The sequence below is a fragment of the Vombatus ursinus genome, unplaced genomic scaffold (assembly GCF_900497805.2).
Source record: "Vombatus ursinus unplaced genomic scaffold, bare-nosed wombat genome assembly UNPS02014808.1, whole genome shotgun sequence".
Taxonomy (NCBI): Eukaryota; Metazoa; Chordata; class Mammalia; order Diprotodontia; family Vombatidae; genus Vombatus; species Vombatus ursinus.
In genome coordinates, this window is record NW_020954586.1 from 4,459,348 (window position 1) to 4,482,814 (window position 23,467).

Below are 23,467 nucleotides of genomic sequence, written 5' to 3' on the forward strand. Positions count from 1 at the left end.
TTTTGGCTAGGCAATGGGGTTAAGTGACTTGCCCAGGGTCACACAGCTAGTAAGTGTTATGTGTCTGAGGCTGGGCTTGAACTCAGGTCCTCCTGACTCCAGGGCCAGGGCTCTATCCACTGCACCATCTAGCTGCCCCATTATTCTATTATTTTCTTAACGTTTAAATTTACATGATAAAATCAAACTATGAAAAGTAATCCATTAATATTAGTTTGTGTTTAGAATATAAAGACTTGTAAAGTTATAAAAACTAGGCTCAGGAAATACAAAATTATAGCTGTTGTAAATTGAAGAGATGTATAATATCAAAGAAAAAGGGAATTTTAAACTGACACGCATTTTATGAAATAATTTCAAAGAATTGATGTGCTTTCTTCTAAATTACTTGAGAGTAATAATCCCCTGTTATTTATAACCACATCTGGTGCACCTCTGCTCTTCCAGTACTGGGGGAGTGGGGCAGGGCAGAGCCGGGGGGAGGGGCATGCCAGCTAACAGGGATTCAGCAGCCCCACAAGCAGATGCCATCTTAGGCCACATCACTATCAGTTCTCCCGTGTTGTGACCCTGAGAAGTTGGTTGGCTGGGCCCTATGTTGGTCATGCCTCGTCTGGTGTGTCGCATTCAGCTCTGGCTGCTGAGACCCTCCAGAGAAGATCTTAGCAGCAGGGGATGAGGCTCTATAAGCACCTGCCCCAGGAAGAAAAGTTGGAAGATCTGGGAATGCTGAACTGGAAGGAAGGAGAGCATTGGAGCTGTCTCTCTTCAGATGTTGGAAGAGCTGTGAGGCAGAAAGAGGTTAATAAACTAAGAAGATCAAAGGAAAACAGAAAGCCCGCCTGGGGAGCCAACAGGCTCCCTTGGGAGGTGATGAGCTCGTCCTCACTGGCTGGAGGAAGGTCCCCCCCCAGGGGTATTCTGAGGGACATCTGAGTGCCTTCTACTCGCTGTTACCACCTCCAGAGGAAGAGCTGTGAGAGAGGAGAGGGGAGAAAGAGGCCATTAGTGAGCAGTGTCCCAGAAAGAATTCTTTGCCACGATGGGAGGTGGGATGAGAGGGCCTTTAGGCCCCCTCCCACTTGACTAGGCTATGGTGATCATGCTGTGATGATGATGATGATGATGATGATGATGTCGATGATGTCGTCCGTCAGGAGAGCGTGAGGAAGGTCTGCAGTGCTTGCTGGGGTGGGAGGAGAGGGGCAAGGAGGGGAGGGGCAGGTCTGGATTACATTGTCAGAGGGAACACCCAAGTCAGTGAGATCATGAAACATTTGGGAAACCATGTTGGTGCCTGGCCAGCTTCCCTGGCTGCTGCTGGTTTGCAGCCAGGGTGGGCTCTGTGCAAGAGAGCTGCCTGACATAGCCTTGACCCTGGCCGTGCTCAGGCTCTGGGCTGATCGCTCCCTCCCCTCCTGGCTTTGGACGACCTGCCCATCTGTGACCAGTGACCACCCTCGTCCCTCACGCACCAGCTGACCTTGCAGAAGACCATGGAATTTTTCTGCTGGGAAGCAACAGTTTTACAAACACCATGTTGCAGAGAACTCTGGTATTGGCTGATGGCAAATATCTCCCTCACACACACTAACCCCTTAGCATCACTACCGCCAGAGAGCTGCCAGTTCAAATTATGTAAGCATATGGAATAAAATATTTACTTAGGGCTTCCACAAAAAGTGCCAAAGTGGGGGGAGCGCTGACCACTGGTTAAGGGCCTCTAATGGGAATCCTAAGTGAAATTTAAGGCTCTTCCATGTGTTTTGATTGGCCCGCTGCGTGTTTTCCCTCTTGTAACAAGATCTTTGTCAGTTTGTCAATTTTGACTAAGGACAGAAAGTTCATGTGTAGTAAGTTAAGTGCACAATGACTGCTCAGCTGGATGGATGTGATGTAATGACCCCCTTTCCTCTCCCTTAGTCAATATTGATCTCTTAGGTCAATAAATTAAAACAGTGACTTCAAAGGAAGCCATTCTATTTCATCTTCTCGGTGCTGGCTTTAGATACTTGTAATATTAAAGTAGAAGTTGAACTTGCCAAGGCTGGCTTCTTTGATGGCTTGGTGATGCCACAAGCCGGCTGGGCCCACTGACCTCGATGCCTAGGTGAATGGTGGCAGGCCGAGGAGCTGCCCCCAAGTCCTTTCTGGAGAAGGGCCCCGGGCAGGAATTCAGCTGCGACAGAACGTTGCCTTTGTCTTAGGCAGAAGCCTGTTCTTTGTAGCCTCTGAAAGACTGGAGAGAAATGAATGTGTCTGTAGGAGTGTGGTTTCAGGGTAAGACTTTGGGGTAAAGAGGATCAAATCCGTATTTGAATCCTTGGTCTATCAGACTCCTGAGCCGCTCGCTCAGATGGCAGTGGTATGTTTTGTTCCTCCTAGTGATTAAAGTTGGCATAAGACTAGCCGCTATGGGGAGAGGGTCAGGAGAGTAAGCAGGTATCATGGTAGAGCCCACTCATCGTGGGGTAGCTAGATGGCTGGGTAGGTGACCTGCTGTGTGCATGGAGGTGATCTTGAACACTGAAGGCTGGGCATTGGGAAGTGTTAAGATCTCGCAGGGCTCTTCGTGTGGGAAGTCTCAGAGTGCACTGTGGGCTGCTGCTGAACTCTCTCTGTCCCTTGAGGCTCGGCCCAGCCACAGGATGGTGGGCTCCTCATGGGGTGGCTGGGGGGTGGGGCTGGGTTTTTCAGCAGCAGCAGATCCCTAGCTCTCTCCTTAGGCTCCACTTAGCATCTGCTGACTCATAGAGGGACTGTGATGAGCACCAGTGGGACGAGAACTCGCCTGCCAAAGGCATATATCCAGACCTGTTGCCATACAGTGGGGTTTTGTTCGAGGGGGGGAGGGGGTTACCTGTACGTGACGGAGGATGCATGTGAAGAAGACTGACTCCTGAGTTCTTCTTAGGCCTCAGAGGGCCCTTTCAGAACCTGCTCTGTTGATGGATCCAGCTCATGCTTGTTGAATGTCCCCACTGGCACATCACTACCAGGGCTACAGACATCAGGACAGACTGCCTTATTTAGTAACCTGGTCTTGAGGAAGATAAGGCATGTCCTAATTCATTGTCATCAAAGACAATAGACAGGATGTGACAAGTGCCCCAGGACAAGGACAGAGACAGTATTATGAGAGTCCAGAGGAGAGACAGGTTGCCCCTGGATGGCGGTCACGAATGAAGGCTTCACGATGGACAGTGCTGGATCAACCAGCAGCCGCCTTTATTAGGTCCCTAGTCATAGTAGGTGTTGCTGATGGTCCCAGAGAATACCTGATATCCATCTTATTCTGGGGAGTGAGGAGATCAGAGGGTGCTTCAGGCTGATGAGTCTGCCCTCGTAGAACAGGCTAGAGTGAACCAGCAGGGAAGCTGTCACAAGAGCCTGATGGGAAAGGAGAGGCCATGAAAGGGAGTGAGAGCCTCATAATGGAAATGGGAAGTGGGATTCCTGCAAGAGACTTGGCAAAGCCAGGATTTCTAGATCCAGGGGAACTCCCAGTGGCCTCAGAGTCATTCACTCTAATCTCGGTGGTAGAAACAGGTTCAGTCATGTCAACTGAGAAAAGAAATGAAGATGCTTGGTCTTCATCCTAGGAAAGGGCTCATTGTCCCCTGCTGTGGGCACTGCCTTGGAGCTGGTTCACTCTGGCTCGTCACCAAGCCCGGCCGCTTGGGCCTTTTCCTACCAAGGAGGTGACCTGGCCGCAGGGACCCTCAAACGCCCAGGGCTTTTAGAGGAGCTCGGGGGAGGGCTCTGTCCCTGCCCTTCTAATCATCTCGTGCCTTTGCAGGGAACTTTGAAGTGGGAGTTCACATCGCAGATGTCAGTTACTTTGTCCCAGAAGGATCGGCTCTGGATGAAGTGGCCAGTGAGAGGGCCACAAGTGTCTACCTGGTGCAGAAGGTAAGAGACAGCCTCCATCTGCTTGGTATGGAGGGCGCTTTCTTGTTTACCTTATCCTCTTTGCCCTTCACTCGATGCTGTGTTTGGGAGAACTTTATCGTTCAATTGTTTCAGTCACGTCCGACTTCCCATGACCCCATTTGGGGTTTTCTTGGCTGAGATCCTGGAGTGGTTTGCCATTTCCTTCTCCAGCTCATTTGACAGATGAAGAAACTGAGGCAAACGGGGTTAAGTGACTTGCCCATGGTCACCCAGCTAGGCAGTGTCTGAGGCTGGATTTGAACTCAGGAAAATGAGTCTTTCTGACTGCAGGCCTGGTGCTCTATGCACTGTGGCGCCACCTGGGAGCAGTAGTAGTGTTTTAACTTGGCCAAGCTGTACCTGCGGCCTAAGGAGAATGCCCTCCAGGGACACACTTGACCTTTGGCTTTGCAGTGTTTGCTTTCTTCTGGCTGGCTGCATCATCAGTGGCCATTTGTCCAAAAGGGAGCCTTACTGGAGCTGTCAGGGGAAAAGCAGATGTGGTTTTCCAAGCATTTGTGACCCCATGTGGTGGCAAGCCTGCCCTGGAGATCAGAGGTTCTTGGCCTCTGAGATTGAGAGTGGGAGAGAAATCACAAGACCAGCTGGTTATTTGGCAGAGGAGAAACTGAGGTCCAAGGAGGTCATGCCCATGAGAAGTAGAGCTGGACTTCTGATGCAGGTTTTCTGGCTCTGTGTGACCATCCTCATCCTGGTGGCTCTAGAAACAGCTCACAGACTGGAGGGTGGACGCATCCACCCCCTGCCTCCTGTGTCCAAGAGAGCCAGTCTGCTCGGCCAGGAGCCTGGCGTTAGGGTTTTCCTGGGAGGCTGCTCCTGGATCTCCTGCTACCTCTCTGGGTCCCCTGGCACGTGGGCCAGGAGTGCCACATGTTGGACTTGCTCACGTCTTGCCCTGGGCATCTCATCAGCATCCTTCTCTGGCTTCTTCCATTTTCCTCTTCTGTAAAATGAGGGGGTTGAACTAGTTAGTTGCTCCCAAAGGTTCCTTCTGGTTCTAACATTCACTGATTCTAGGAGAGAGGGATCATGGTCCCCCTCTCTGGCCCCTGACAACTTTAACCAAGTGTGGCCGCCAGCCTAGTCCTTTGCAGAAATCAGTGTTTCTGGTACTTTTCTTACAGTTAGAGAAACTTTGGGGACAGTTGTCTGATTACCTTCTTTCTGAGGTTCAGCCTTGAATACTAAAAGATAATTACAGGGGAAGCAGCTAGGTGGCGCAGTGGATAGAGCTCTGGCCCTGGATTCAGGAGGACCCGAGTTCAAATGCGGCCTCAGACACTTGACACTTACTAGTTGTGTGACCCTGGACAAGTCTCTTAACCCTAACTGCCTCACCAAAAAGCAAAACAAACAAACAAAAAAAGATTATTGCAAATTTGTTATGTTGTTAGAATGGCTTTGTATTTTCCTCCTGGCTTCTCTTTTTTTATTCTATAGTAAAATGGGGCGAATGTAAGATTGACTCCTGGAGAAGAGGGGCTCTTTCCTTCAGAAGTGGGGACCTGAAACTAGCATAGAAGTTTCCCCCCCCCACCTCCCCCCAGAGCCTCAGCATCATCCTGGATGCACATCAGCCATCCTGGCCAGTTCCTCCAGGGTCTGGTGCCCAGCTCTGGACAGCAAGAACATGGGCATTTGGGTAACCTTAGACCACTGCTTTGACCTTTATTCCTCTTTGTTGCTTTTGTTTCTTGGAAGACTGTGTCTTTCTTGATGTTTTTTGTTTTGTTTTGTTTTTTAAACTGTGCCTGTGAAGATCTGCTTTGGAAGCTGGGCAGACAGCTTCCCACTTCAGGAAAAGCTCGTGTGTTTTCTTATTGTGGCATATGTGCCGAGCCTCGCCCCACCCAGAGTTTCGTGTGCCCAGGGACCGTGTCGATGTCTGTGAGAGAGAGGGTCTTCTCCTGCAGCGTCCCTGTTATGGTTTCTCTCCCACCATCTGTAACCCTGGTTCATTGACTGCTGACCTCCTGGGGACAGAGGCAGTGACAGTGACAGGGTGAACCTCATGCCTCAGCACAAGGGAAATGATCCCACCGATTAGGACATTTGTGCAGTGAACATGATCTTGGATCTGAAATCCTTCTTGCTGACATTTAAATGAGGTCCCTTTGTGAAAATTGTGCTCCTGGTGAGAAATGTGTATTCCTTCTGGTTCAAAGGACAGACTGGGTGGGGGCAGAAGAGGAGAATTAAAACAAGATGGCCGTGGAAATCTCCTAGAAAACGCTTCCCTTTGAATCGGGTGTGGGGCAGGAGAGAGCTTTAGAAAGCCAGGTGGGATTTTCTGCCTTCCATCCCAGCTTAGAGCTCTGTGACCCTTCCTAAGAAGGCAATGAAGTGTTCCTATGGAAATTCTCTGGACCATCTTCCATGAGCTGGGAGGGAGGTACCCTATGATTGCAAATGTTTTTCTAAGTCAGTTTTAAAAATGAGTGTATTAAGTTTAAAAAGCAAGAGCAAACCTAAACAGTTGAAACCTAACCGTAAACTCTCTGTCTTTTGGCTTGGGCGCTGGTGTTGTTTTAGGTGTGAAACAGCTCAAGGGAAAGGTCGGCCATAAATCTCTACAGTATTTTATTGGTGTTGCTTTATAATGGAGATCAAAGATTGAGACTAGAAGCTAGGCTGAATGTCGAGTCCAAAGAGTTTTAAGATGGTCACTTCTGTCAGCAGCAAGCAGTCAGGGGTGTTGGTATTTTGTTAATGTCAAGCTGGGTAACAGAGTTGATCAAAATTTGAATTCATGGAAGTGTTGATATGAAAAAGAAAACTCTTAAAACAGAAATGTTGGCTAGAAAATGAATTGACCGTTTCCTCTCAGTGTCATTTAATATGTGAGTGGTAAACTACTTCATTTTACCCTATTGTTCACCCTCTGGAGTCCTCCACCCTGAGAAAAAGGGGAAAAACCCAACCAAGCTCTCAGCCTAAGAGTCTGATCTCTCCTTAGTTTGCACAGATAAGGTAGAGGAACCAGCCAAGGCCTAGCACCCAGAGCCTTTGATTATTCTAAAATCTGTGGTCAGCCTGAAGGCACTGTGGGGATCTGGTGCTCCTTTTTGTCCCTGTTTATCTGATTTACTCTGCTCCTGTATGGCCCTTAGCCTGATGCTGAACTTGGCCAGCCCGTTGGCTGTGGCTTTAGCACATGTTTCTGAGTTTGGGGTTTTGGGGGGAGAGAGGAAGGGTTGAGGCTAATCTAAGACTTTATAGTTCTATTGGCAGCCCCAGCAGCTGCCCTGAGAAGTATTTTATTTGCCTGAGTGATTGACCTTATTCCAGTCTCCTCAAATGGCCTTAATCCCAAGAGCTTAGAAAGTCAGTGCCTGTCATCTCTTGAACACATCTTCCCTTTCCTGGGAGCAGCTGTCAGACACCTGGGTTGGTCCCATTTATCTCCTAGCCCTATAAAGAAGAAATTACGCATAGAGCCCCCTTTACTGCCTTCTTCCCTTTGCACTAAGCAGGGTGTATCAGGAAATCTCTTGACTGCACTTCCAAGGAAACCACCGAGCCTGGAAAGGGCCATTTTTGAGGCTTGTTGTCAGTCACTGTTTGGGTTTCTGCTACAAGACACCATGGCCATTACAGGCCAGGGGAGGGAAGCGAGGGCCGTCCCTCCTCCCTTGTGGCACCTGAAAAGAAGGTGCGAGGAAGAAGGTCAGGAGTGAGGCCCAGAGAGCTGAGGCCGGGGAACACGGCTCTCACCCCGGCTGCGGATCCTGCTGCTCCTGTTCCGTGAGTTGATGGACATTGATCAGTTTGGATCTCACAGGAGCCTGTGTGCAAATATGGGGGAAACAGAACTTTCATTCTGTTTTCTGCCTGTATGTTCCAGTGTCAGAGAAAGTCCATGAATCTGAAATGACAAAGAGAAGCAAAGTTCATCTGTCATCTCACTGTTGTTTACTTCACTTTGAATGAAAACTCCACTGAGTTCTCCAGCTCAACTTCAATGTGCTTTTATTCATATGAGAACAGACAAATGTGCCATAAACTACATGCTTGTTCAGATGCATAATTTTTCTTGTCGTTTAGTCATTTTTCAGTCTTGCCCAACTCTTCATGACCCCATTTGGGGTTTTGTTGCAAAGATACTGGAATGGTTTGCCGTTTCCTTCTCCAGCTCATTTGACAGATGAGGAAACTGAGGCACATGGGTGAAGGGAATTGCCTAGCTATTAAATATCCGAGGCCAGATTTGAACTTAGGAATGTGAGTCTTCCTGACTCCAGGCCTGGTGCTCCATGCACTGTGGCGCTACTTAGCTGTCCTCAGACCTACAATACAGAGTGATTGCCAAGCTGTGTAGGGCCACCAAAATTCAGTGACACTACTGAAAAAATCTCATTAAATATTAAATACTTAAATATTGTCTGAGAAAGTGATACCCTCGATGGTGTGAGTGTGGATCGGTGACCGGGCCCAGGTTCAAAGTCTCTGTTGCTAGTACTCATGGGACAGCAATGCATGCATGTGCCTGCTGAGGCTGGTTTGAGAGCTCAGAGCGAGGTCAAGGAAGAGCTCACCTTCGCTGTAAGAGGCAAGGAGACCAGCTTCTCCCCTGGCCCGAGAGCCAGGCTGTGTCCGGAGATGGACCCTGTGCTTTCACCTGGAGGGGAAGAGAGGGAGCCCTGCCTGAGGGTGGGGGTGGGGTGCTGACGGGGAAGGTTCTCTCGCTTCCTGCCTTGGGGAGGGCAGAGGAAGAAAGAGAATGAAATCGTTGCTCTCACCCACAGCGATGGAGAAAGCTGTTGAGGCTTGGAGTGAAACCGTCGCTGAATGGATGACAAGACTTGGGTGCTGGGCATCAAGATCGACAGATAAAGAAAAGGCCAAGTTTCTTTCTGTCAAGCCATAAGGGGAAAAATATGGGAAGGAATGGGAACTCTAAGGATGAAGGAGAAAGGCACCACTGTTGAATGGGCACTGGTTAAGTGCCAAAAGCTGAGGATACAGCTATGATAATGAAGGCAGTGCCTGTCCTCGAGGAGCTTCCATTCTAAGGGGGAGGACAAGGGATGTGGTGGACAGGAATAGCGAGTGCAGCTCTGGGGCGGTAGATGGACACGTCTTTTCTAGGAACAGTGTTGGCTAGAGATGGGTGATGGTATGACTCCGAGATGGAGGAGTAACACCACGCCTGACTGGAGCCAGGTCAGAGACAGGGTATGATGGGGCTGCCATCAGACAGGGCAGTGGCGCCTCCAGGACTGGAATGCAGGCCAGGTGCCATGGCGTCAGGAAAGGGAATTATAAATTACACCTAGTCATTTAGATTTTTAAATTTTGACGTGGTGGAAGTCTAACAGTCTTTGGTAATGCTGTTTGTGGTTGTTTAATAAAGAATTCTGTTTTTGTAAAAGTGGAGTGAGAGGCAGCAAGGCTTAATGGGTAAGTAGCATGCTGAACTTATGGTCATGAAGACATGGGTTCAGATTTACCTCTGACACTGACTAGATGTTTAACCACAGACAATCACTTACTTTCTTCCAGGCTGTACAATGGGAGTATTAATTGTATTAACTTTGTTGTTGTTGTCATCTATAAACTTTGAAGCCCTCTATGAAAGGCAGTGATTAATGTCATTTATAATCCCCCCAGTAGCTAAACTTACGTTATGAATAGGCTCAATGTCCTGGGAAAGATAGAATTATATGGTCACAGATAGGGAGTGGACAGGAGCTGAACCAATCACTGCGTGATGAGTGACCAAGCCAAGATCCAGGCCCTCATCTAACTACTGAGTGGCCTTCTTTCCCCTTTCTGCACAGCCTTGCTAGTCTGAGTGCTCTCTGGGCAAACCAGATGTGCCCTCCAGTGGCGGCCACACAGCCCAGGCAGTGAGGCTGGGTGCTCCCCGCTGCAAAGAAGGCTGGTGACATGTTAGCCCCTTGGTGTCTGCTGAGGAGAAGCTCCATCTGCCTCACAGGGACGGGGCAGGTGTCAAAGGGCAAAGGGTGAGAACATCGTCCGTGGGAGGTGGGCATCCTGTGGGCACTCCTGGAATTCATTTGATCCTGAGCCTCCGAGCTGCACTTATAGACCCCAAATCCTCTTGGGGTAGATGTCAGAGCAACTTTGTTAACTTGCCCTCCCAGGCTTTCTTTGCCTTTGCAGGCTACGTGGTCCCTCTCACGTAATAATAGAGGTGTAATTTATGGAAGGGTGAGCCATTGTCCATGTGTTTGGGCAGCTTTTGTGCTGGGGAAGTGGCTTATCTAGCTCCTGAGGAATGCTGGACTCCTGCTTTGTCCCAGGGTAAGCCCGTAGCTTGCCTCTGCACGCTGCCAGGGCTGACTTTGGGGGCACTGTCCAGAGTGAAGACAGCAGCAAGGGTGTGACAGCTTGTGACAGGCTGCAGACAACACCAGGAGGACCTCGAAAGGCTTTGTCAGGTCTGAATCTGGCTTCAGGCTTATTAAATACACTGTTTTGTTGTTTAATCATTGTTAGATGCTTAAAGAGGCCAGAAGCACCAATTGAATCAGCTCCGTTTCAAAGACACAGTGGGGCGATTGTCACTCTTCATTTAGACACATGTTGAAAAGAAGCCAGTGATGAAGTTGGAACGTGGGGCCTCTTGTGCCCTGTTATGGAAGGCAGGCACTGGAGGCCTTCTCAGACCCCTGGACAGCACGTTGGCACCCTTTGGGGCCAGGCCAGCACGGGGTTTGATACATCAGGGAGCATTCACTCACGAAACAGGATTTGACTCCGACTCAGTTGGTGATTCTCAGGCAGCTGTCAGGTTCTTGTGGATAGTTCAGATGCAGGAATGATCGAAGAGACCCAAAGTGCTGACCTTTTTCTTGGGGCATGACTCTCTCTTTCAGCTTAATGTGAAACATGGTGACTTTGCTTTCCTCTTCAGTTGCCTTCCAAAAAGTAACATGGAAGAGTGAAAAAAGGCCTGGACTCCGCCAGGAGAGACCCGGCACCAGATCCTGCCTGGGACTTCACTGGCTGTGAAATCACCTTCCCTTGGCCAGCCTCAGTTTCTCCCTAGCGGAAGGGTCCCAGGCCCATTGGGAAGTTCAGATGAGGCCCTGGGTGAAGGGCTCTGCCCTGACCCACCCTTGCCTGGGGAGCAATCACCATCTTACTGTTGATACTAGAGCCAGGGGCACCGTCTGGCATCCTTCCCCATCCACCACTCCTAGAGGAATGGAAGTGCCTTGAGGGCAGGGACCCACCACAGGTGCTTCTTAAATGCTTGCTGCCTTCCCAGACTGCTTTGGTACGGGGCCAGGAGGATCCTGAAAATGGCACAGACAGATATGGGAAGTCGCTTTTCCCCCAAGGCTTCTTCAGTAAGGAGATAGCTAGCTAGAGGGCACCTCTGAGGTCATTTAGTCCAACAGGTAGTAAGCACTAGGGGCAGGATTTGAACCCAGGTCTTCTCACTCTAGAACCAGTGGTCTTCGACTGTGCCACTCTGCGTCATCCTTGATCTTTTTCTCAGCACAAAAGGTCCTGTGCTGAACTTGGCTTTCTTTCGCCCTTCCAGCTCATCTGTCCACCCTAAGCATGGAAATGACCTGTGCTTTTCTGTGTGGACAGGTCATCCCTATGCTCCCCAGACTGCTCTGTGAGGAGTTGTGCAGCCTCAACCCCATGACTGACAAGCTCACCTTCTCTGTCATCTGGAAGCTGACCCCGGAAGGCAAGGTAAGGACCCTCCCTCCCTCCCAGAGGTGTTCAGCTTACAGATGCGCTTGCCTAGCACTTTGTGGGCCCTCCGGCGCTCCTTGCTGACCCCTCCTCCCAAACTCCTCCGGAAATTATTTCATTCCCATGTTTGTGTACTTCACATTTATTTATGTTTGTACCTTTGATAACATTCTGTAGAAAGTATGTTCTTTGAGGGAGGGACTATCTTTGTATCCCGATGAGTCGGCACAATGCCTTGCACACAGGAGGCGTGAGTGGCTTCTAGTCTGGCGGGGAGACAAGACTGACATATCTAAATAATTAGAAAACAGCCCAAACAATGGCAGCCCAAAGAGCTCGTGCCATCCTGTGGCCTTGCGGGTAGACTGGCTGCCCTCTGCTGGGGACACATGCATGGACGAGACTTATGTTCTGGCTGGTCACCGTGTTCTAGGAAGGATGTTGGCAAACTGGAGCCCTACCCAGGAGCACGATCAGGAGGACCGGGAATGGGCAAATGAGCTGGGGACGGTGAAAGCTCAGCAGGGAGGGGATGAGGGATGACGCTTGGGCGCAGATGCCAGATCTTCGGGAGCCGGGTGAGCAGTGGCATTGGGGAAATGCTTCTGGAGGGAGTGAGACTTGGTTAGACAGAAAGGATTCAGGAACCCACAGAGCAAAGGTGTGGGCGTGGAAACGGGCTTGGGACCTTTCCAGACAGGGAGGGGGAGACACGGTCCTGTAGGCCTGGGGGTGTTTTCTTGGCCACCACCACCAAGAACATTAATAATCATATTACATCGTAGTGATGGTGATCATCATATAACGCTTTAAGGTTTGCGAAGTGTCAGTATGTCATTTGATCCTCAAGAGAATCCTGGGAGGTAGGCACTATTATCACCCCCATTTTACAGATGAGGAAACTGAGGCAAACAGAAGTCAAGTGGCTTGCTCAGGGTCATGCAGCTTGTTAGTATTGGGATGTGGTTTGGAGGTCAGGGCTCCCTGATTCCAGGCCCAGCACTCTGTGTGTGCCCTCTGGCGCCCTCTAGTGGCTGGTACTATGCAAGCTCTTTGGTAGTACCTGGAGAAATGGTGGGGAGGGGCTGTGTGGAGGGACAGGTACTTAAAAGTGCAAATATAAGTTATGAGACAAATTTCAAGGGAATAATTGGTCAGGCACTGGAAGTTTCATGTTGCTAACTCATTTCTCAGTTGTGTTTGCCTCTTTGCAACCCCATTTGGGGTTTTCTTGGCAGAGATACTGGTTTGCCATTTCTTTCTCCAGCTCATTTTCCAGAGGAGGAAACTGAGGCAGACAGGGTGAAGTGACTTGCCCAGGGTCACCCAGCTAGGCCACGTTTGACCTCAGAAAGATGAGTCTTCCTGATTCCAGGCCTAGAGCTTTGTGCACTGTGCCAGCTGGCCTGCCATGGAAGTGACGAGCACCAAATAACTTCCAGTATTAAAATGGTTAAATGTTAACAGTAGGGAAGTGAGTGATTACTGATACAGGAATCATACCCTTACCAGCTGTCTCTGTGGTGTGACCCATCGACTTGTTGGAGGAACGATCATAATTAGTTCAAAGTAGAAAAGAATAAAAGTGAAAAAAACTATGACCTGCACTTAAAACCACCCTGCCTTGCTCTATTTAAGCAAGATGTTGACACTGAAAACTGGGAAGTGAATGGAGGTATGAGCCTCAGTCCAAATTAACCCTAAGAAGTTTAGCTGATATAAATCAGTTACTGGGATGGGGAGACGAGAAGAGCCCAGAAGTGGTGTCAGCCAGCAAACACTTGATCTCCTTGCCAAGGGGGAGTTAGGGAAGCCAAGGACAACATGGGCTCAGGACACAAACCTCTTATTTGTGAAATCTCATGGAGGAGGTTGGTGGAGTGTTCTAAGCAGCACTGCTTCATTGAACAGCAAGGAGCAGCCGAGGGAAAACAGCTGGAAGAAATCTTGGCAAGAGACTCTGAAGAAGGGTCATCCTGAGGGCATTTCAGGATGAAACGGGAAGGAAAATAGCAAGCAGGGAAAAAATGGAAAAGATCTGTGAGGATTTCTGTAATCAGCTCGTCCTCGGTGACGGTTGGGCTACGCTGTCTGGACTAGCGTTCTGGACTCTATGCGTAGACTGAGAGAGTAATGATCCTGAAGAAGACAGAGGAAGTCTTTCAGAGAAGGGGTCTCTGCTGTAGATGAGACAATTTGGAGGGTTTCAGGATAGTTCTTAAGGTATCTGAAGGAGGAGAGTGTACCAAACATTAATCTTGATCTTTTATCAGTACCAGAAATATGGCAGAAGGCAGAGAGTGAGGATTCCTTTTCTATACCTCCCTTCCTGTGTAACATTTTGTGGGAATCATCGACATCCGTAGTGAGAGTATCCTTGGTGAAGGAAGACAAGGGAAGAGGCAATTTCTGTATAGCCTGTGGAGACCATAATTTCCCCTGATTATTATCTGCAGTGGACACTGTTTTTACATTCACTGTATTTACATTGACCGGAAGTCATGGAGAATTCAAGATCCCACTTTATTTGTTATTTGTTGAGTGTTAAAAAGCATTTGATTCAGGAGAACAAAATCCGGCCTCAGACACATAACACTTAATAGCTGTGTGACCCTGGGCAGGTCACTAGCCCAAAAAACCAAAACCAAAACCAAAACAAAACAAAACAAAACTGTTCTCAAATATGGTGTCTCCCATATGCGTGTCAAAGTTTGAAAAATTTCCCCATTGTACAATAAAGATGACTTTGTTGGCTCTTTGATGATTAATGCCAAATGAAGCATGAAACAGGGAGATGTGTTTTTGCTAGAGATGGTTCCCACTCTCCCAGGTTTAGCCAGCGCCAGTCTTAGTTAAAGAGGAATGCCCCATCTTGGAGATGATTCTCCAGGTGCCTCATTTGCCTCAGTGCCCATGGCACCTCAAAGCTTCTGAATGAGATCCACAGTCACTCCAGGGAGACCAGCCCTGCTCTGCACAAGTGGGTGAAGAATGTCTTTTGTCCATCAGTACACTCTTTATGACCTGGGCTCAGAACTGAACAGGACAAACACAGGCTGCATTTCCTTTGGGAAGCTGTGTTAAAAACCTCAGACATCTCCCCAAAACAGAGATCCCTAAGACCACTTTGAACTTGAGGGCATCAGGAAGCTTGTAGTGAGGGTCAGCAGGCTGTAGCACATTACAAACAAGAAAGTAAACAGGACAAAAAGGGTGAAGGATGTCATCTGAGAAATGGCTAACTGACAAGATGGCGGAGGGAAAGCAGTGACTTGCTTGAGCTCTCCCCCAAACCCCTTCAAATACCTATTAAAAAAAATGGCTCTAAACAAATTCTAAAGAAGCAGAACCCATAAAAAGACAGAGTGAAACAAATTTCCAGCCCAGAACAACCTGGATGGTTGATCAAAAAGGTATATGGTGCTGGGCTAGGAGAGGAGCGCAGTTCAGCGTGGGCACACAGGCCACAGCGAACCAGGAGCAGGCCTCAGAGGGCTGATTCATGGGCAGCTGTGGTGGTTTCCAGATTTCTCAACCCATGAACTCCAAAGCCAACTTGGAACGTCAGTGGGAAAAGTCTATGACTACAGTGACAGAGGAGCTAGGTCTCAGCCACAACTCCCGAGCGCAGCCTCTGGGGCAGCGGCTGCCTCCTAAGCTTCTGGCCCACAGACTGAGGGGGAATCAAGTTGCTGATCAGAGAGGGATTACAGGGATCTCTTTACCAGTGCTGAGGCAGGAATCTGCCTCAAAGCAAGGCTTTGCCCATGCGTGGATCTGGGTCACAGTTCTGAGGGGTGGTCCTGGGGCAAGGAGGAGTGCTGGCATGGTGGAGCTTGTGGTGGTGGTGGAGAGGAAACATCTTGCCCCTTATCATAGCACCTTGGAAGAACTGACACTTTTCAGGTCCCTGGAAGTATCTCTGAAAACAGCTGCACAAACCCCTGAAGCTTGGGACAGTACATTCTCCGCATTGGAAACAGACTTTTACATTAACAGATAGTTTAAAACTCAAGTAATTGGCTGGGATCACGAGTAAGTAGCGCAAAGAGTCAGACTGTATTATCTTACTTTGGTGACAAAGAAAATCAAAACGTACAACCAGAAGAAGACAACAAAGTCAAAGCTCCTACATCCAAAGCCTCCAAGAAAAAATATGAATCAGTCCCAGGCCTTGGAAGAGCTCAAAAGGGATTTTGAGAAGCAAGTAAGAGAAGTAAAGGAAAAACTGGGAAGAGAAATGAGAGTGATGCAAGAAAATCATGAAAAACAAATCAACAGTTTGCTAAAGGAGACCCAAAAAAATACTGAAGAAAACAACACCTTAAAAAATAGCCTAACCCAAATGGCAAAAGAGGTCCAAAAAGCCAATGAAGAGAAGAATGCCCTTAAAAGCAAAATTAGCCAAATGGAAAAGGAAGTCCAAAAGCTTACTGAAGAAAATACTTTCTTAAAAATTAGAATGGAGCAATTGGAAGCTAGTGACAATTTGAGAAATCAGGACACTGTAAAACAAATCCAAAAGAATGAAAAATTAGAAAACAGTGTGAAATATCTCATTGGAAAAACAACTGACCTGGAAAATAGAGCCAGGAGAGAGAATTTAAAAATTATTGGACTATCTGAAAGCCATGATCAAAAAAAGAGCCTTGACATCATCTTTCAAGAGATCATCCAGGAAAACTGCCCTGACATTTTAGAACCAGAGGATAAAACAGAAATTGAAGGAATCCACCAATCACCTCCTGAAAGAGATCCCCAAAGGAAAACTCCTAGGAATATTGTAACCAAATTCCAGAGTTCCCAGGTCAAGGAGAAAATATTACAAGCACCTAGAAAGAAACAATTCAAGTATTGTGGAAACACAATCAGGATAGCACAAGATTCAGCAGCTTCTACATTAAGGGACCACAGGGCATGGAATATAATATTCTGGAGGGCAAAGGAGATAGGATTACAACCAAGAATCACCTACCCAGCAAAACTGAGTATAATTCTTCAGGGGAAAAAATGATCATTCAGTGACATAGAGGACTTTCAAGCACTCTTGATGAAAAGACCAGAGCTGAATAGAAAATTTGACTTTCAAATCCAAGACTCAAGTGGAACATGAAGAGGTAAACAGGAAAGAGAAATCATAAGGGACTTATTAAGGTTGAACTGTTTACATTCCTGCATGGAAAGATGATATTTATAACTCATGAGACCTTTGTCAGTATTAGGGTAGTTCGAGGGAAAAAATTATATGTATGTATATATCTAGATAGATAGAGGGCACAGGGTGAGTTGAAGATGAAGGGGCCATATCTGGAGAATAAAATTAAGGGGTGAGAGAGGATTATACTGGGAGAAGGAGAAAGGGAGAAGTAGAACGGGGTAAATTATCTCACAAAAAAAAAACAGAAGAGAAAAGGCTCTTACAAGTGGAGGGGAAACGGGGGAAGGTGAGAGGGAATGTGAATCTTATTCTCATAGGATTTAGCTTAAGGAGGGAATAACATACACACTCAACTGGGTATGGAAATCTTTCTTACCCTACAGGAAAATAGGGGGAGAAGGGGACAAGAGAGTAGGGGGATGATAGAGGGGAGGGCAGATTGGGAAAGGGGGTAATCAGAAGCAAATACTTCTCAGGAGGGACAGGGTCAAAAGAAAGAGTAGAATAAATGGGGGTGGGGGCGGGATCGGATTAAGGGAAATAGAGTTAGTTTTTCACAGCATGTCTACTATGGAAGTGTTTTGCGTAACTGCACATGTAAAACCTGTATTGAGTTGTTTGCCTTTTCAATGAGGGTAGGTGGGGAGGGAGGAGGGGAGAAAATTTGGAACCCAAAGTTTTAAAAACACATGTTTAAAAAAAAATGTTTTCACATGCAACTGGGAAATAAGAAATACAGGAAATGGGGTACAGAAATCTATCCTGCCCTACAGGAAAATAGAAGGGGAAAGGGGATAAGAGAAGGGGAAGAGAGATAGAAGGGAAGGCAGACTAGGGGAAGGGGTATTCAGAATGCATGTCATCTTGGAGTGGGGGGAGGGGCGAGATGGGGTGAAAATTTGGAACTCAAAATCTTGTGGAAGTAAATGTTGAAAACTAAAAACAAATTTATTAATAAAAAAAAAAGAAATGGCTGACTGAAAGGGGAGATAAAGTAGTCGCTAGTGAAGGTGAGGGATAACTGCTGGACTGCTGGCGTTCTCCTATGATGCCCAGAGACGTGGAGGAAGGCCCCCGATGCTCTGGGAAGATGCCCAGTGGAGCATTGATGGGAGGGTGTGGCCAGTAGCTGCACGGGACCGGCAACGTGATTGGGCTGGGGCCTGCGTGATTGGAGGGAGAATTCACTAAAGTATCTGTGCAGTTGACAAAATTTAAGGTTGAAGGAGAAGGTCAACCAAAGACAGCAGCAGAATCTCATGGCAATTTCTTAAAAAGCAGAACTGTTTATTAACCATCTCTTTGACAGTATGTTTTCCTAGTTTTCTCGTTTCTGACTAGAACATCTTCTCCTCAAAGTTCCTGTCACCTCTCTCTTCGTGTCTCCCTGTTGGTGAGAATCAAATACAGAATATCACTTCCCCTCAATGGCTTACTCCCTTGTTAAAAGATGATGTCATCATTAAATCTAGAATTTATCTGCTGCTGCTCTGCTTTTGGTTGAGAGCACTCAAACAGACATCTGGATAAATGAAGTGCCCCATCACAGTGCTCCCCAGCCTGCCTCTGGGCCAAGTTGGTGATGTGTTTCCCAGGCTCCGTGCTTATTTCTTCTTTCTGGTCAGGCGGTATGACTGTACCCAGGCCATGTCAAAGTGGTACCGGCTGCTCCCTCGGTTGAGGTTCTTCCAGATATTCCCACCATGCTTCCTTGCTTGGGATCTTAGATTCACATGAGCTGTGCTACCATGCCTCCCCACCTCCCCCCATTTGAACTCGGGTCTTCCTGACTCTAGGTTCAGTGCTCTGTTCACTGCACCACCTCGCTGCCTCCTGATATTAGCAGCAATAATAGAAAAGGAACACACCCTGGATAGATGACAGACATTCTCAGAAATCTAACAACTGAAACGTTACCTGCCAGCGTAGCCGGTCGTAGCGAAGCTTGCTGATTTTAGGCAGCCTCTGGCCCGTTAGATCGAGGACCTCAAAGCTGAAGGATCTGTTCACGTGGCATTAGCCAAGTTGAAAACAGGACTGGTCCTCTCCCTAGCCCTGCCCTCCCTCGGCATGGCCCACGACTGGCGTGGCGTCCTCTGCCTGGGAGTTTGTGGGAGAGCCCTTGGCTTCCTGGAACCCTCCTGATCTGTCTCACTGTGCCTGTTTATCGGATTGTTCAGACGGGACCAGGTAATTGTGCTTGGTGCTGTCCCATCTGCTTCTCCTTGTCACCCCTGGACTGTAACCACATCATAGCATACCTTTCTTCACCGTGGACTTTCCAGAAAGAAGCACACTGAGGGGTGGAGGGAAGGAGAAGCTACCTGCCTTGGTGTTGGGGGGAGCCGAGATGTACCCCTGGGAAATCACAGATCCTATTTGGTACAAAGAGTACTGACCATGTAGACATTAGTTAGATTTTAAACATGCTGTTTTTGTTGAGATCAGTCTTATACTTAATTGTTGAGATTAATCTCATAATTTTTAAATAACTATTTAAAAATAATGATAATATGTTAAGTTGCTTTTAAGTCATGTCCAACTCTTTGTGACCACATTTGGGGTTTTCTTAGCAAAGGTAGTGGAGTGGTTTGCTATTTATTTTACAGATGAGGAAACTGAGCAAACAGGGTAAAGTGACTTGCCCAGACTCACAGAGTTAGGAAGTGTCTGAGGTTGGATTTGAACTCAGGCCCCACTGACTCCAGACCCAGTGCTCTGTGCACTGGGCCACCTAGCTGCCACTATTTAATGATCATAGCTAGCCTTCATCTAGCACTTTGTGTAGTGATTTAACAAATGCTCTCTCATCTCATTTGACCCTCACTACTCTGGGAGACAGATCCTGCTGTTATAGATGAGGAAGGTGGGGCTGAGAGAGGTTAAATGATCCCTTCAGGGTCTGAGAGGTTTTGAACTCAGATCCTCCTCTGGCCTTCAAGACCAAGCTGCTTCTTGATATACCCATCCCAGTCTGTGGCAACTCTCTGCATGCTCCTTTCCCAGTCAGGAAGGGGTTGCTTTCAGCCTGGCCCACTTGCAGAGCATAATTCCCTGGCTTTCCCTTCCCTTTGGAAGCCTTGCAATGACGCAAGCTTATATTAGGCACCCCGCAGACTTCCAGCAGCTTTAGAAGCAGGCCTGGGCCAGATACATCTTAAAGAGTCTGTCATCCAGGCGTTTGTTAGAATGTGCGTTTCAAAACCTAGTTGAACCCAGCAGACGGTTTCAAAGGGATCCCTCTCCTCTCCATGTTGTACCGGCTTCAGTGGCAGAGGCTTCAGTGGATGGAGGTGGGCGCGCATGACTAGGCCCGTTTTTCCCTATGCTGAGGCTTCCTTCTAGGGGCTGAATCTTGCCTGGAGGCGGTGGCTCTGTGGGGCTTGTGTGCCCTCATCCCTTTTTCGGCCCCGTTCACTCTGGGGCTGATGGCATGGTTGTCTAACCTGGATGGTATGGAGGGAACGGATCTGACTTCAGAGAGGAAGGCTGTGATCTTCTTTTGGAGGCCTTTTGTTTGTGAATCTCCTTGTGACTTCTTCCACGTCTTCTGTGCACCCCTCTCTTTCCTTCTGCCTCAGCTGCTGGCCCCAGCTCCACGGCTGGGCTTTGAGGGATGAGTTCTGCTCAGGACTCTTCTGGCCTGCCATATTTGCTGCTCTTGGAGTCTCTTCCTCTTGGGCCTTCTTGTTTCAGCTTCTTGGGAATCAGGCCAGATCAGGGTGGCCTCTCTGACCTTCCCTGAAAGAAGAGTGTCAGGCCACCTTTGCTCATTTGAGAAGGATAAAGGGTCAGAAAAACAACTCCCCAGATGCCAAAGACACGTTTCTTAGTGTATCTTTCTTGCATCTGCGAAAAAAGACTAGCTCCCATTTCCTTAACCTTCCAAGGTTTTAAAACAAGCCTGAGCTTTGTGAGCCCTCTGCCCAAAGTCATCACCACATGAGCAGTAGCTGTCAGCCTGCAGGCCCCTTGTCATCTTTCCCCTATCTTTTATGGGCTGAGGGCTAGAGAAGGTGGGAAGCCTTGTTGGGGAGTGGGCCAGAGGACTACCGAGAGAAGTGTAAGAGGGGCATCACACAGGCAGATGTCTTGTGTTATTTTGACAAAACCTCCCCCTTGGATGACCCAGTAAGGCTAGAGAGGACTCCCCCTGGAAATACTAGGGCTCAAATGGACTAATTAGAGTGCAGCAGGCTTCCATTAGGTGGCCTAGAGGAGGAGCAGGGCAGGCTTTTAACACTCAGTAAATTCTCATCTGCTGGAAGGTCTCCACATGTTAACTGTTGTCCCTGGCTGAGAGAGTGGAGTGAGTTGTAATTGATTCCTGTGCTCAGCACTGTAATTACATGGCCTGAAGCATCCTGACCCTCTGTTAGTTTGGAACAAAACAGGCCTCAAACCCGAGTGCCTCTGCAGATGCCTGCTGTGTGCTGGGGTGCAGAACGGAAGGGCCTCGGAGGGAAGGGACTGCCTTTAAAAGGCGAAATGCTTCATGCCCAAGGAAACCTGTGGAGCTGCTTCTGGAAACAGAAGCAGGAAGGAAGGAAGTATATAGATTATTCACTGGAGGGAAGAAAAAGCTTAGCAGGGTCAGACCTTAACGTTTGTCTGAGTATCATAAGGAGGGACTCTACCATACAAAATGTGATGCCTTCAATGCGAAAGTCAGAGGAAGGGAGGAGGATTTCCTGGTTTGGAACAAAATGGAGGAACGGGGATGAAATAACCCAAGAAAACCTGGGAGACCACAAATTCTGGTCCCCGTTACCCGAAGGAATGTTGGAGAAAGTCTCTTACAGGGAATTCTTCCCAGCCAAGTGTCTGGAAAGCGAGGCTGACCTTGATAAAGGAGGAGCCTGGGTGGACCTTGAAGGAGACCCCCTGAGCCATCTTCTGGGATGACCCTGGCCTCTTTCTCTAATTCAGCGCAGTGGCAAGCTGTAAGAGCCTGCTGAGGCAAAGCACAGGCTAACAAAGGGAAGGAACAACTATTTCTGTAGCGGCTGATCTTTTCTCTCACCAAATGTAGGCAGCAGAGCTTGGGGTGGCACCTTGAATTCTGCAGCATTTCTGGGCCTTGTTGCAGTGAGATATGCTGGTGCTTGGAAGATTTAAATATCCAACTTGTGGGAGGAGTGCTGCCCTTCTAGTTAGGACACTGGTGGCTAGGAAACCAGGCTTGACTAGCAGGGGACCACCCTGGACAAATGCTCTCAGCTGTTGGAGATGTGAAGTTCCTGGCACTGCTCTCTGTCCATTGGCTTCTCCTCTCCGAGGCCCTCCCCTTTCAGAATTGAGACTTTGCAGCCCCTTTATCCGACTTTATATTTCACACGCGGCACAAGCCCTGCTCTGGCTCCTTTTCTTGTGGGGAAGCTCTTGGAAAACCTTAAACCACTGCAGGAATGGGCATGGCTGGGATGGCTTTTTCTCTTCTTCTGACATCACGAATTATTTGGGTCTAATGTAGAGTCAAAGTGAGAACTGGAACCCAGAGTATCTGTACTCTTGCTACTTCTTCTATTCCTCCTTTTCTCCCCGGAGGGGGGGCCCTATTTGAATATATTTACATAATCCTATCTCCTTTTACCTTCTTTCTTTCCCCATTCTGACAGTCTCCTGGCCCTTGATGTCACCATCTCGTCCTTGAGAGACACAGCCTAGCACCTACCTTCATCTTCCTTTCCCCTGTGTCACTCGGTAGTCACCAGAGCCAGGTAGACCTGGTGTGTGCTCAGTGTTTGTGTGTGGGGGGTGGGGGGAGGAAATGGGGCTTGGTTAATGATGTGGATTTGGAAGAGGAAGTGTAAGAGATCATGGATCTTTGGGACAGGTACAGATTTTAGTTTCAGCTCTGAATCATGTGATTCCTAAGCCCTAATATATGTCATCCACATTTGGTGAAAGAGGAATAAAAACTACTCTGATAAAAGGCCCTTTCTTTGCCTTGTGCCTGCCATCCCACAAGTATTTTACTCCAGAAGATCTCCAAATCCTTGTCCATTCAATGAACATTCTCACAGTAGGTCTTACCCTACACTTTCTAGGATTTTTGAACCCCTGTAGACCATCATCCAAACCCTGTTCCACACCACCCCCGTCACCTGAGTAATCATTCCCATCCCCCTCAACTCTCCCTCCCCAAACTTCCAACCAAACACCACCCACCCCATCCACCGTGCCCCCTGGAATGCCTGTTCCATAGGGAACAACTTCACTTTATCCTAAATCTTTTCCTCTCCCATTCCTTCCATTTGCTAGCTCTCACTAAACCTGGTTGCCCCCTGATGACGCAGCCTCCCTGGCCACCCTTTCCACTACTGGCTGCACCTTTGCTCATCCTCTTTGGCTCTCAGGTCAAGGTGGGAGAGATGGAACACACCTTGCTCCCCATTGCCACTTCCAGGTTCTCCCCCTTTCTCCATCACTCAGTAACCTTTTCCCCTTTGAGGTTCACGCTATTCATATCTACCATCCAATCAAAGTCTCGGTAGCTGTTGTGTAGAGACACGTGTGTCTCTCCTTTCCCCTCCTCAGGGAGTTAGATACCTGGCTCACAATTTTTCTCTCCTCCCCAACACCAGCCCTCACACCAGGCGACTTCAACACACACACTGACCCTCTCTTCAATACTCTAACCACTCAGTCCTCAACCTACTCACCTCCCATGAG

The 23,467-nt window shown here is 48.2% G+C and overlaps 1 protein-coding gene across 1 annotated transcript in view; it reads left to right on the forward strand.

The window, feature by feature from the left end:
• Positions 1-23,467, forward strand: part of DIS3L2 (DIS3 like 3'-5' exoribonuclease 2) — a 356,721-nt gene that overhangs the window by 215,338 nt on the left and 117,916 nt on the right. Inside the window, exons 12-13 of the mRNA XM_027875294.1 lie at positions 3,800-3,912; positions 11,524-11,631. Coding sequence (XP_027731095.1) covers positions 3,800-3,912; positions 11,524-11,631 — 221 coding nt within the window. The remainder of the gene's footprint in view (positions 1-3,799; positions 3,913-11,523; positions 11,632-23,467) is intronic.